Source organism: Herpailurus yagouaroundi, unplaced genomic scaffold (genome assembly GCF_014898765.1).
Source record: "Herpailurus yagouaroundi ecotype Mexico unplaced genomic scaffold, PumYag 141, whole genome shotgun sequence".
In the NCBI taxonomy this organism is placed as follows: domain Eukaryota; kingdom Metazoa; phylum Chordata; class Mammalia; order Carnivora; family Felidae; genus Herpailurus; species Herpailurus yagouaroundi.
Window position 1 is genome coordinate 14,116,956 of NW_024412396.1, and position 13,308 is coordinate 14,130,263.

The 13,308-nt window shown below is 34.8% G+C and overlaps 1 protein-coding gene and 1 non-coding gene across 14 annotated transcripts in view; both read right to left on the reverse strand.

Moving 5' to 3' along the window:
- RALGAPA1 (Ral GTPase activating protein catalytic subunit alpha 1) overlaps positions 1-13,308 on the reverse strand; it is a 278,603-nt gene that overhangs the window by 207,793 nt on the left and 57,502 nt on the right. For all 13 annotated transcript variants that reach the window (XM_040476948.1, XM_040476949.1, XM_040476947.1 and 10 more), the window contains exons 5-10: positions 11,558-11,601; positions 9,867-10,044; positions 8,299-8,414; positions 5,999-6,137; positions 4,498-4,706; positions 1,536-1,775 (exon numbers count right to left, since the gene is read on the reverse strand). In XM_040476948.1, the coding sequence (XP_040332882.1) occupies positions 1,536-1,775; positions 4,498-4,706; positions 5,999-6,137; positions 8,299-8,414; positions 9,867-10,044; positions 11,558-11,601 (926 nt within the window). The remainder of the gene's footprint in view (positions 1-1,535; positions 1,776-4,497; positions 4,707-5,998; positions 6,138-8,298; positions 8,415-9,866; positions 10,045-11,557; positions 11,602-13,308) is intronic.
- Positions 336-439, reverse strand: LOC121032433 (U6 spliceosomal RNA). The gene has a single exon (XR_005791266.1). It is a non-coding gene; the product is annotated as a U6 spliceosomal RNA (small nuclear RNA).

Consider the following 13,308-nt stretch of genomic DNA (forward strand, 5'->3'; position numbering starts at 1 on the left):
TCTGAAAACAAATGCAATGAACAAATTCCTAGAAAAATAAACTTATACAAAGTTTATTACTCGAAAACCCGAATAGTTCTATAAGCTTGCTTTGATTTCTCCCCCAAGTAAATTATTCCAACATTATTTGCCAAATATCTTTCCCTTCCCATTTGTCAAATAGTCTATCAACTCAAAATGTAAAATTTGGCAACCAGAACCACTGCCAAAGCCGGACAAAATGGTAAGGCAAGTTGGTCTCCTTTTTTTTTTTTTTATTGTGATAGTCACTTTATTGGGGTTGAATGAAACAATCTATTTGTATATAATTGTATACATTTTGTACTCATGAACACAAAAATATAGAACCCCTTCATGAATTTGCCTGTGGTCCTTGTGCAGGTGCCATGCTAATTTTCTCTGTATCATTCTAATGTTTAGTGTTTGTGCTGCTGAGACAAGCCAAAGCAAGTTTGTTTCTTTACAAAGCTAATGATGCCTCTGTTTTGCATATCAATAAATATGTATATGAGGTGAAGATGTGCTTTGCCTAGACAGCTCCCTGGCAAGTGAAGGCAATGTAGTATAAACAGCACTGCCAGGGGAACCAGGATCTGGGAGTTTTAGTCCCAAATCTACCACTTTCTTGCTGTGAGACTTGAATGATCCCCTTCAGCTACAAAACTCAATGATGTTTACCTGCAAAAGTTAAGTACCTTTGCTATTAAGAGCAAATGATTAGTTTTTATAAGGTTTATTTTCCATAAAATTTCTATGTAATTGAGAATGTGCACTTAGGAATTTCTAGCTATCCTTATATGATACTTTTTATTCTTTTTCTTTCTCTCCATTTCTTTATTTTAGTCCCCAAATATCTACCTTACGCAACTTTAATTTCAGAATGCCTTAGAAGACAAAACTGAGCCTCTGAAAGGAGGATAAAGGCAATGAAAACATTGCTTCTTATACTCATAAACCACTTTTTACTGACTGTAGAGAATGAAAGATAAAATAATTTTAATTTACTAATCAAATGGTAGGAAATAAAGTTTCAAACCGGAAAGTGAGTAACTAAGAAAACTGTTCTAATAACAGAAAGAGGAGCATGGTTGGTTATTAAACTAAACTCATCATAAACTAAAAAATATAAATAATAGAAAATATTAAAAGATTAAAATAGCAAATTTTAAAAATAAAATTAAATTTAAAATTAAATATGAACTTTAAAAAACATTTCTATTAAGGGGCTCCTAGGTTGCTCAGTTGGTGAAGTGCCCAACTCTTGGTTTTGGCTCAGGTCATGATCTCACAGTTTGTGAATTTGAGCCCTGCATTGGGCTCTGCACTAACAGTGTTGGAGCCTGCTCGGGATTCTCTCTCTCCCTCTCTGGGCCCCTCTCCTGTTCATGCTCTCTCTTTCTCTCTTTCAAAATAAATAAACTTAAACAAACAAACAAACATTTCTATTAGGAATTTTAAATAGCTGAAAGTCAGTATATTCAACATTAAAAACCAAAGTCTACATTAGAAATTAAAATTACTGAAAGATACTTTACCTGACGAAATATCTCTGTGACAAAGTTTACATTACTTCTTTTAGAAGAAAAAACTCTGCGAACTATTTCAATGTCTGTGAGATGTTCTTCATCAATACTGCAGAGACTGGATGAGCTAGGTTCTCGCTCCGTGAGAGTGCTTGTATTAGAATGGGACTGTTCTGGTTCTGTAGTTCTATCTGCTTTATCAGCATTATCATTTTTGTTTTCTTCTCTGGATACCAAACTAGCAGCTGCTCTCTAAAATAAAAAGAAAAGAGGGAGAATATCATAATCATTTAATTTGGTATTTTGCTTTTTTTTTTTAAAGTTTATTTATTTTGAGGCAGAGAGAGAGAAGCCAAGAGCAGGGGAGGGGCAGGAGAAAGGGAGAGAGAGACTCCCAAGAGAGCTCCATGCTGCCAGCGAGGAGCCTGATGCAGGGCTCGAGCTCACGAACTGTGAGATCAAGACCTAAGCCGAAATCAAGAGTTGGATGTTTAACCTACTGAGCCACACAGGCACCCTGAGATTTTGCTTTCTAATAGCAAATACTGGTAGAACTCAAAGCATTCCACAAATAACTTACACTATTGTTTAAAACTGGGCATAGATCATAGACTTTTTTTTTTTTTTTTCAAAGAGAGAGTGAGTGGGCAGGGGAGACAGGTAGAAAGGAGAACGGGGGGGGGTGGGGGGAGAATACCTTAAGCAGACTCCACATTCAGCATGGAGCCCATGCAGGGCTTGATCCCACAACCTTGGGATCATGACCTGAGCCAAAATCAAGAATCTGATGGACACTCAATGGACTGAACCACCCTGGCACCCCAGGCATAGATTTCATTTAGAATCCATTCTAAATAATTAAGTGGCAATCCAAATAATTCATCACGTAAGTAATATAGTGATACTCACTAATCATCTATCCACCTATAATTTGCTTTTAGAATGTTTGCAGTAGAAACAAGTTACAAAAAAAACAAAGGAATGGCAAAAAAAAAAAAATTATGACAGAAGTAGAAATGACGCCTAAAGAAAATATAAAAAAAAACTCAAGAGTGAGGTGCCTGGCTGGCTACTGGTAGAATATGCGACTCTTGATCTTGGGGTTTTAAGTCTGAGCCCCATGCTGGGTGTAGAGATTACTTAAAAATAAAATCGGAAGGAAGGAAGGGAAACGGGGAGGGAGGAACAAAGGAAGGAAGGCTGACTGGCTGGTAGGCAGGCAGGAAGGAAGGAAAGAAAGAAACAAACTCAAGAGAACATTCTATATTCTACTAACTTAAAAGATTTTTCACCATGACTAAAGATGAAGCCTAAGACTAGCGATAAAGTAAGGTTGGTGATAAGGAAATTACTACCATGTTATGATAGTAGTAGCACTATATCATGGTATGGCAAATTCGTTTCCATTAAGTTACTCAATTTTTAGTCTCAGTTTTGTCGTCTATAAAACAAGAGGGTTTAAGTAAATAATCTCAAATATGCCTTCCTAATCAAAACCTCCATGATTTTAGTGCATTAAGTTCTGAGATCATGGAAAATAGTTCTGTTTGAGAGTTTCTATATTTAATAATTCTGTGTAGAGACATTGAAACAAAGTTTTAGGGAAAACATACCCATAGTCGGCTGCAGATAAATAAAGGCTAAGGGGGAATATAACTGAAATATTCTGAGTGCTAATCAATTTAACATCCACTTTATACCTCCACTTAATTTGTGAAAGATTTAAGAAGTCATACAAAAACACACACAGTATAAGATATTTTAAGCTAAATGAAGAAAATCTGAGAAAAGGAAAATAAAAATTATAAAATAAATACTGTAATATAGATAAGTTCAGGAAAAACACACACTGAGGAAAAAGGAGAAAGTGATAATGAAGTATGAAAAGACCAACTATTTAATTAAGAAATACTAGAAGTTTATAGATTAGTCCCTCCATTGTATAGCCGTACAATTTTATATCACATTTCTAGACTCAGTGCCCTTGTTGAAAAAAGGGGAAATGAGATGAGGGCAAGGCGTTATTTTTTTAAGATTTTATTTTTTGGGGGGCTGCCTGGATGGCTCAGTAGTTAAGCATCTGATTTCGGCTCAGGTCACGATCTCATAGTTTGTGGGTTTGAGCTCTGCATCGGGCTCTGTGCTGACAGCTCAGAGCCTAGAGCCTGCTTCAGATTCTCTGTCTCCCTCTCTCTCTGTCTCTCCCCTGCTCATGCTCTCTCTCTCTCAAAAATATACGTTAAAAAATTTTTAAAAAAAGATTTTTTTTTAATGTTTATTTATTCTTGAGAGAGACAGAACGTGCAAGTGGGGAGTGACAGGGAGATATGGGGGCAGAGGATCCAAAGTGGGCTCCTGCGCTGACAGCAGATAGCCTGATGTGGGTTTGAACTCACAAACCGTGAGATCATGCCCTGAGCCAAAGTTGGGTGCTTAAATGACTGAGCCACCCAGGCGCCCAAGACTTTATATTTAAATAATCTCTACACCCAACACGGGGCTTGAACTCACAACCCCAAGATCAAGAGTCACAAGCTCCATGGACTGGGCCAGCCAAGTACCCTGGAAGATAAGATTTTAAGTCAGCATTCTGTGAATGCTTTGGAAATCTACAAAGAATTATGATGGTTCTACAACCATTTGATTACAGATTGCTTCCAACTGCAAGAGTCTGTATGTACAATTCAGAATATTTTTAATACTGCACAACTAATATAAAATACAGAAACAAATTAAAGGCTGAGACTCATATATGACTAGAATTATCTTCTATGTCTTCCAAGTTTTATTTTTTATTAAAAAAACTATCAGTTCTATAATAATTGTTAAAATTTGGATTCATAAAATACATTTATACAAAGAAAATACTATCATTTGCTTTAAATGTGTTCTACACATAAGGCAATTTAAATCCACAGACATATCTCTTAAGCCATTTTTAACTTCAACAAGTTTGCCTTATGTGATGTATTACCTGAATATTCTTTGGCAAGACTTCACCTTCCATCCCAGGAATATGAGGTCCTGTATGTGGCTTTGGCTCAAGCCAGAAAGAAACCAGCCAACGAATGACAATAACCCGAGCCTTAATGAAAGGCTCCTTTGTACAATAGATTGCTTCATTGGTTTCAGCATCCTTCTTTATCATAACATAATGTGGCTTTGGTCTCACCTGTGGGATATCTATGAAAAATAAAAGGAAAACAAAGACCAAAATAAGAATTATGCTTAGATAAATATGCATTTTTAAACATTTGAGAAAACACTTGTCATGATACTCTTGTTTTAGAAGTAGATTTGGTACAAAAATGACATTTTAAAATAATTTGCTAGAAATCAGCATGGAATCTACAAGAGTGAACCATATATGGCTGATATATGGAAATGTGTTTTTGCAATTTTATCACTGAAAAGCTCAATGAATCTTGCCTAAGTAGAGAACCTTCCAGAGCCATTTGAAATTAATGAGAACTCACTTCAATTAACCTAAGACTGAGACACAAATTTTGAAGTAATACAAAGTATGAGAATTTTTCCTTGATTTTTACAGCAAAAATATTTTTAAAGGAAATATTGTTCTCAATGGCAAAGATCTGCTACTCTAATTTAATTCCTTTCTACTAGCTCTAATGGTTATGCCTAAACCTATGAGTTGCCTAAACTTGGCAAAGCTTAAAATAGGAAAATCTTTCTTCAAAAAGAACATTTCCACATACAGACTGCCAGTGCCTCCTATATATGGAAGGTCTGCTTCTAACCCAACATTTGTCAAGAAGGTTCTAGTTTCAAGGCTCACACAGCCATTTTGGCACAGCCACTAAATACTGGATAATATATCATCAAAACATATGACACTGTAATTATTCATACATAATTTAAATAAGACATACTAAATCAAACCCTTGGGGGGGCCTTAAAAAATTTATAATGTAGTTTAAGGATCATACCAATATTAGAATTAAGTTTAATTTATAATCACAAATATTGCTGGTAGGTTAACTTTTCCAATTGGTGAGACCCAAAGAATATGTTTTTTAAAAAAAATCTCTTCACTCTCAGTGAAACTTTCCTATTAATAGAATTCCACTTTTTGTATGAATCAAGTTATATTTCTAAGGAATCAATAAAAATATTAAAGTTATCAGTCTTCTTCAGGTAACAAATGCCAGCTTTACAATGAAGTATATTTTATTCTTTTTTTTTTTTTAAATTTTTTTTTCAACGTTTTTATTTATTTTTGGGAGAGAAACAGAGCATGAACGGGGGAGGGGCAGAGAGAGAGGGAGACACAGCATCGGAAACAGGCTCCAGGCTCCGAGCCATCAGCCCAGAGCCTGACGCGGGGCTTGAACTCACGGACCGCGAGATCGTGACCTGGCTGAAGTCGGACGCTTAACCGACTGCGCCACCCAGGCGCCCCGAAGTATATTTTATTCTTACATGTGATCTTTTAGAAAATTCCAAAGACTACTTACCAAGTACAGGATGATATAAACTATTCTCCTTGCAGATGTTTGGGAAAATATAAGGCAAGTAATATTTCTTAAAATGTGAAAACAAAAATGAAAATCCCCTTTCTTGGTTTTCTTTGTTCTTCCATTCTAAACTTTTTACCTAATAATAAAAAATGTAATGAGAATCATTCCATGAAACAGAAACAGTTATTAGTTATTATAAACAAGCTTGTAAAAGGTTACTTAAGCAATACACTAATCTATTACACTCTAAAGATATACACGCTAAATATATATAAAGGACAAATCTTAAAATGAGGGTTTAATGCCATGAAAATGCATTATATAAGTTATATTTCAAAAATCTTAGAGAAGTTAAAGTATGCTCTGGAAAATTTTCAAAGTTGACTCAAATTCAGCTCTACTAATGACAAAGATATGAATGTTCTTTTCCCCATTGCCCCATCCTGAATAATTCAGCCTTAAAAGTCATACAAAATAGGTATATGTGAGAGTAGAGAAGGAGTAAAAGCAGTGGCAGTCAAGTGCAGGTAATCAGAGCTTGCATAAGAAGTAGGGCCTCCATGGAGGGGATACAGTAGAGGCAGTTGCCCAGTGGGGACTTTGAGCACGAGGAGGTGAGGACAGTGTCCATGAAGTAAGGAGGTGAGGATAGAAGGGGAAAGAGCAGTAAAACACAGGGTGTGAGAATTTCAGTAGGGGGAGGAAGATATCTAAGTAGGGGGATGGTAAAAGCACAGAGTAGGCTTCAGGGCGATACCACTATACATTCACTTTAGAATAGCTAAAATTACATACTGACCATACCAACTGTTGATGAGGATGTGATGCAACTTTTAAGTTTCATAGATTGCTAGTGGAATGTAAAAAGGCACAACCATTTGGAAAACACTTGGTAGTGCCTTAAAAAATCAGTATATACCTACTCTACAACCTAGCTGTTTGACTAATGGTATTTACCCACAAAAAAAAAGGAAACTTTACGTATACACAAGGACTTATTTATCAATATTCACAGTTTTATTTGCAATAGCCAAAAACTGGAAACTCATTATCACCTGAATAACAAAGCGTGGTATATCCATACAATGAAAAGCTAGTCAGCAATAAAAAGAACCAAACTATAAATATACAACAATATGGATGATTTTCAAAATATTTATGATGGAAAAAAGAAGCCAGACCAAAAAAAAGTATGTACTACAGGATTGCATTTACATAAAAATATGGAAAATGCAAACTATAGTGACAAAGATCAATAGTTGCCTGGGATTAGGAAGCAGTTAGGAGTGGAAAAGGATAGATTATGAAGGCATCTGAGAACTTTTAGGGGTGATATGGTCATTATATTGATTGTGGTGATGGCTGCATGTTGTACACATATAATAAATTTCATCAAATTGTATATTTCAATATTGCAGTTTACTGTATGCCAATTATATCTCAATAAACCAGCAAAACATTTAAAAACCTATATGGAGTGTAAAAGTTGTTTTTTAAAAAAGAAAAACTGGTAATAATAATGACAGTAACAACTACTATTCACAGAACACTTACTTGTATCATGTACTTTTTTATTCTAGTACTTTGCACTAATTATTTAACCCTCAAACACCAAAGTAGGATATGTATTATTTTTATGTCTATTTTAAGCCACAGAGGTTAATTTAACAAAGGTCATACTATCAGTAAGATGTGGAATCCGATTTAAATCTTGGTAATCTCATTCAGGGTCCAAATTAACTTTATAATGTTAGTTTCTAAGGCATGGGGAATTTTTATGTTTGGAACAGTTACAAGAAATGTATACATGCGAGTGTTTCCATTGATCAGAACATGCACATTTCCTATGCAGAGATGAAGAGGTTACCTTACAAAATACATTCACTTAGAAATTTACAGTACAAACAGGTTGAAGTATAAATTACATTCCTGTACCCACACCCCATTCTCAGCCTACCTCCCTACTGGCTTCTTGGCAGGTTGATCCCTAAACCAGTTATTTGGTTTTTTTTAAAGACCACAGCTGCTGATTATAAAGGAAAGGATTAGAAACTGGACCACATAAGAAGGTTTATACATGAAACAGTCTACTTAAAAATTTCTCTCTCTAGCTCCCTAAGGGATTAATAATCCCTCCAATGATTTTTTTTTCCAGGAAAGGCATACTAACGTACATTTTCAAAAGCAAAAATCTGTCCTCCTTCAGGACAATAAGCAAATATCTACTCTAACAGAACAATGGTAAGAGAGGGAAAAATGATGGTAAGAGGGGTGATATTTAAGAAGATAAAACATACCTGAATTACTATATATTTTAAAAGTGCTTCAAGAAAATAGCTTGTGAGATCTTCTTGTCCTTTGTCTCCTGATTGTGGGGGGACAAGAGGAGTGATTTCCTCTATAGTGACTTGAGCTATCCAAAGACAAAAGAAATGTTCAGTATAATTACAAAACAAAATTAACAATGAAATAATGTGGTCCAAAAAACATTAACTGTAAAACACATATGCAACAAATACTGGTTGAAAATGTTCTAATGACTGAAGCTTGAAATAAATCTGAGATCATCCGGACAATCCATCACAACAACCATGAAGTTTAATAACAGCTGTTTCATAAGCCCTTGACTGAGATAATGTGACAAGGATGGACAGACAGATATGAAGGGCTTAAGAGTAAATCTTGCTTGAAAAAAAACTTCTCATGATATTTTAAAATTCACATTAAGTGTGTCCATTCCAAAATTCCATAGTATGATGAGTAACAGCAAAAATAATGAGCTTATTCATCAATTAAAGGACAGAGTACTCTAGTAATGACCACGATTACCCTTTAAGGTAACGCTTTATTCAAAAAAGGAAATGCTATTTCCCTCTCAAAAAGGAAACATCTTAGTTCCTTGATTACAAAAGTCCATGTATAAAATAAGAAATACGTACATTTTCAAAAATTTTCAAATATTCAAAAACATTCATTGTAACAACCACAAATTCAAGAAAACCAACAACTAGCTGAATTCTCTTAAATATTTCCTAAGCAGCACCTAGTTTAGTACAGGCATATTCCTAAACCTGTTTCTCAGTAAATATTAGCCCAGTAATTAAGTTCACAAAAGTAGGTTTCTTTATAGTCCTCTTGGCACAAAATAAAATACTCTTGTACTTCAAAGTACATCCAAATTAACTCAAGGATACAAGAGGACTTATGAGAATTAGAGATGAAAGATAAATGTAAAAATGGCTTATATTAACCAGGTGTTTCTGATGCTTTGATGCCAGAAGACTTGTTGGCCAGGGAGAGAAGAATGGCCCTCCCAGGGCTGGCTAGCTAATTCCTAGAGATCATAAACATGGGCTGGAGAACATTCCTTGAAGGTGCAAACCATCCAGTCCAGAGTACACACCTCTACTCCCCACTTCTATTCGGCCCTCACACTCAAGGCCACTATTCCCCTCACCTAATCACCCAGGTACCTGAGTGACAATGAGGGAAAGTCCGTTTGCACCTGAGCCTGCTAAAATTATCCAAATGAGCCACAGAACTGCTCACACTGCTTCACACATTCTACCTACAGAAATCATATAGGCTCTTGCCTATGATACCCTACCCCTGATTGACCCTGGTACTTCCCCATGTGGCCACCCTCCCTGGTGTGGCATGCCCTCTCGGGAACTGTAACTATATATTTTTTTTTTTAACAACAATCATCTGATCTGTTGGCCTCATTATACCTAAAAAATAATAAAACCTACATTTTACAATATGGCCTTGAATTACCCAGTTAATAAATGTACAGACATTTTAAACCTATATTAACTACACAGAAAATTTTAAATACTAATGAATAAGATCTCATGAATCTTACTTTCTTGAAGGTTGAGTGGAGGATTAATGAGATTATCTAAAGTTCGAGGTCCATGTTCAGATTGTAGTGCTGAAAATCCAGGAATTAAGCAAGAAAACATCCAAAGTTGTTCTTTGCTACAGTTATTCTGAAGAGCTTGTAACCATAATAAAAAAAGACGAACACCTTCCCGCCTGATCTAAAATAAAATAAAAACAGTATTTTTACTTACAATGGAAATATTTTCTTACTTTTAAGGCCAAAATTCTTTAGATGATTAGAGAATGTTACTTTGCAAGACAGAGGAAGGAAAGAAAGAGGGAAAGGAAAGGAAGAAGGAAGGAGGGAGGGAAGGAGGAAGAGCTATTACATCCATGTCATTTATTGAGCTCTCATTACTTGTAAAATTAAATTCATAGATTTGAACAACTACAGAATAAACTTGGCCTCTTACTACTGAAAGCCATAAGGTAATCTTTGTTCTATAATTTCCATTTGTAGAAAATCAGAAAATCATTTCTGATGGTCTAATACAAGAAGAAAGAGGGCAATAACTGTTCCTTGCTATAATGAGTTTGGTAAAATGAAGAATCGTAATGGGGATCCTGGTGCACTGCTAAATTAATGTTCTTGTCCTTAAAAGGCTTACCACTCTCTGAAATTATGTCATGTACTTATTATTTGCTGCTAACCTGCAAAACAGAAATTGTGACCTATTACTCTATTCTAGGCACCTAGAACAATAACCCATCTACAGAAGACAACAAATATTTGAATCAATGTATAAATTCTCTCCCATGAAGAGAACAGGAAAAGACAGAAAAACATTCAAACTCTGACAAGGAAAACATCAAGTTCTTCACTAACCTAACCTCACTGGTAGCTTTGGAAATTGGCCTACCACAGCTTGGTAAACGGCCACTGTCAAAGCTGTTCAACAGCTGCCAACCTCACAGTTTAGGGAGATAACAAGATAACAATTAGGAAGACTTAATCCTTCATGCTGTTATTCCAAGCCTTGACACCAAACCTACCTACAAAATGAAACTTTCATTTAACCTACAATGAGAAGCTTTTAGACAAGGTAGCTTCTCTTATAACAGCACAATGAGATAATGAAAAAGAAATAAAACCAACTTTTTAATATAGATCCTTTATTTCTCTCTACATCTAAGCATAGTTATGGTAATATAAAGAATAATTTATTGAATGACTAAATGGTTTTTATCTTCTGGGATCAGAGAGTAAAGTATTTCTAGTGAATCACTCAATGCATTGGCAAACAACAGTTTTTCTCTTTGTTTTAAGTTTATTACTTTGAGAGAGAGACAACAAGGGAGAGGCAGAGAAAAAGGGAGGGGCAGAGAAAAAGGGAGAGAGAATTTTAAGCAGGCTCCCCAGCATCAGCACAGAGTCCAATGAGGGGCTCAAACCCAAGAATCATGAGATCATGACCTGAACTGAAACCAGGAGTCAGACACTTAACCCACTGAGCCTCCTAGGCACCCCAACAATAGTTTTTCGATAGCCTAATCAACCTAGTACATATTTCACACATACTGAGTATGTTGCTATATTTTAAGTCAATTCACTTCAATTAAGTAAACAATTCAAAATTCTTTAGGAAAAAAGTTGATGTAGGAAAAGTAGAACAAGAGACTATATGCTTTACTCAGTTTTTAAAAAGTCATAGAAAAGAAAGACAACCATACCTTCAAGGAGTTTCCTGTGTGGAGTAGTTTCTTTAAAATCAACCCTGAAAAGAAGACATGATTTTAAACATTCATATTTTCTTACTTGTTTCCAAATGTCAGAGTTCTCGGTCAGACTTGAAAACACTTTAAAACAAGTCCTTGGCAACCTCCAAGTTATTCTTGGTGACCCTGATATCCCTCTGGCCATAATCTTGGGACCAGAAAGGAATTTAAAAAGTCACCTTTACAACACATCATCTATTGCAATTAGACATGATTTATTCTATCAAAACAAACCCTAAACACAAAACTGCATTTAATACAACAATCTCTGTACATCTCTTATTTAACACTAAGAATATAATTAAGTACTTCCTCCATCACTAATACAAATAAAAACCACTGCAGAAAATTTTCATTTAACCACATAAACTTCTGTAACTCTAATATTCCCTAACAAACATTTTCATTGTAGTAATTTTCTTTTTCAGAATATTCAAATCCATCTTTGTTTCTTTTAATTTATACAATATTTCAATCCTATAATAAAATACTAAAATTACATTAATAACCATCCAGAGACCAACCATTTGGTCTGAACATATCTGACATAGTCCTGTGTTTCTTATAATTTCGAATTTTCACTTATTTACATGATCTATGAGGTTTTATCTAACAAGTATCATTGAAGCCTCCTTTGAGACCATTTCAAATCATTCTCCTTCTTTCCTTCCCCAGAAAAAAACTGTCCCAGTCTTTATCCAGATTTTGGTATTAATTATTTCCAAAAATATTTTCATATTATGAGTATTTATTTATAAATCAATAAAATATTTAGAGTTGGTTTATATGTTTAAAACTTATACCAATAACAAGATTTTTTTCCACAGCTATTTTTTCCAATACTGTATTTTTTATTCTTTCTAATAACCTCAAGATTATACATATACAAAACACACAGACACAAAGATCAAGCCTAGATTTTATTTGGTTAAGTTTCAGTTGTCATACAAAAATAAGCTTTAATATTTCAAATAAAACTTTTACTGGGGGCACCTGGGTGGCTCAGTCGGTTAAGCCTCTGACTTCAGCTCAGGTCATGATTTCCCAGTTCATAGGTTCAAGCCCCTCATCAGGCTCTGTGCTGACAGCTCAGAGTCTAGAGCCTGCTTTGGATTCGGTGTCTCCCTCTCTTTCTGCTCCTCCCCTGCTTGCACTCTGTCTCTCTCTCTCTCTCTCAAAAATAAACTAAAAAAAATTTTTTTAACTGTTATATCTGCAATTCTCTTATGTTCAAGCAAATTCATTTTCTTAAAGCAATACTATGTAAATCCCAGTCTTTAATCAACTCCCCTAAAAAAAAAAAATCTATATATGCTAAATGCAGTGTGGCATCATGGATTGGATTATGGAACAGAAAAAGAACATAAGTGGAAAACTAATCAAATCTGGTTAAGTTTGAAGTTTAATAGTTTTTGAAAAAACATACATTTATATGTATCATACAAAATAAGCCTTCCTATAAGTTATTTTTCACATCCAACATTAGCTTCTGAAATTCATCTACACTAATCTATATAGCTCTAATTAATTCACTTTAACTGCTATATATTTACTATTCCATTATGTTCCAATAATCTTACTTATGTTAGGACATTTGGTTTGTTTTCAAATTTTTTGCAATTCTCAGGAATACTATAATAAAGGTTCTTGTTCATAACCTCCTGTAGACATGTGAATTTCCCCAGGATATATTACCAGGAATGAAA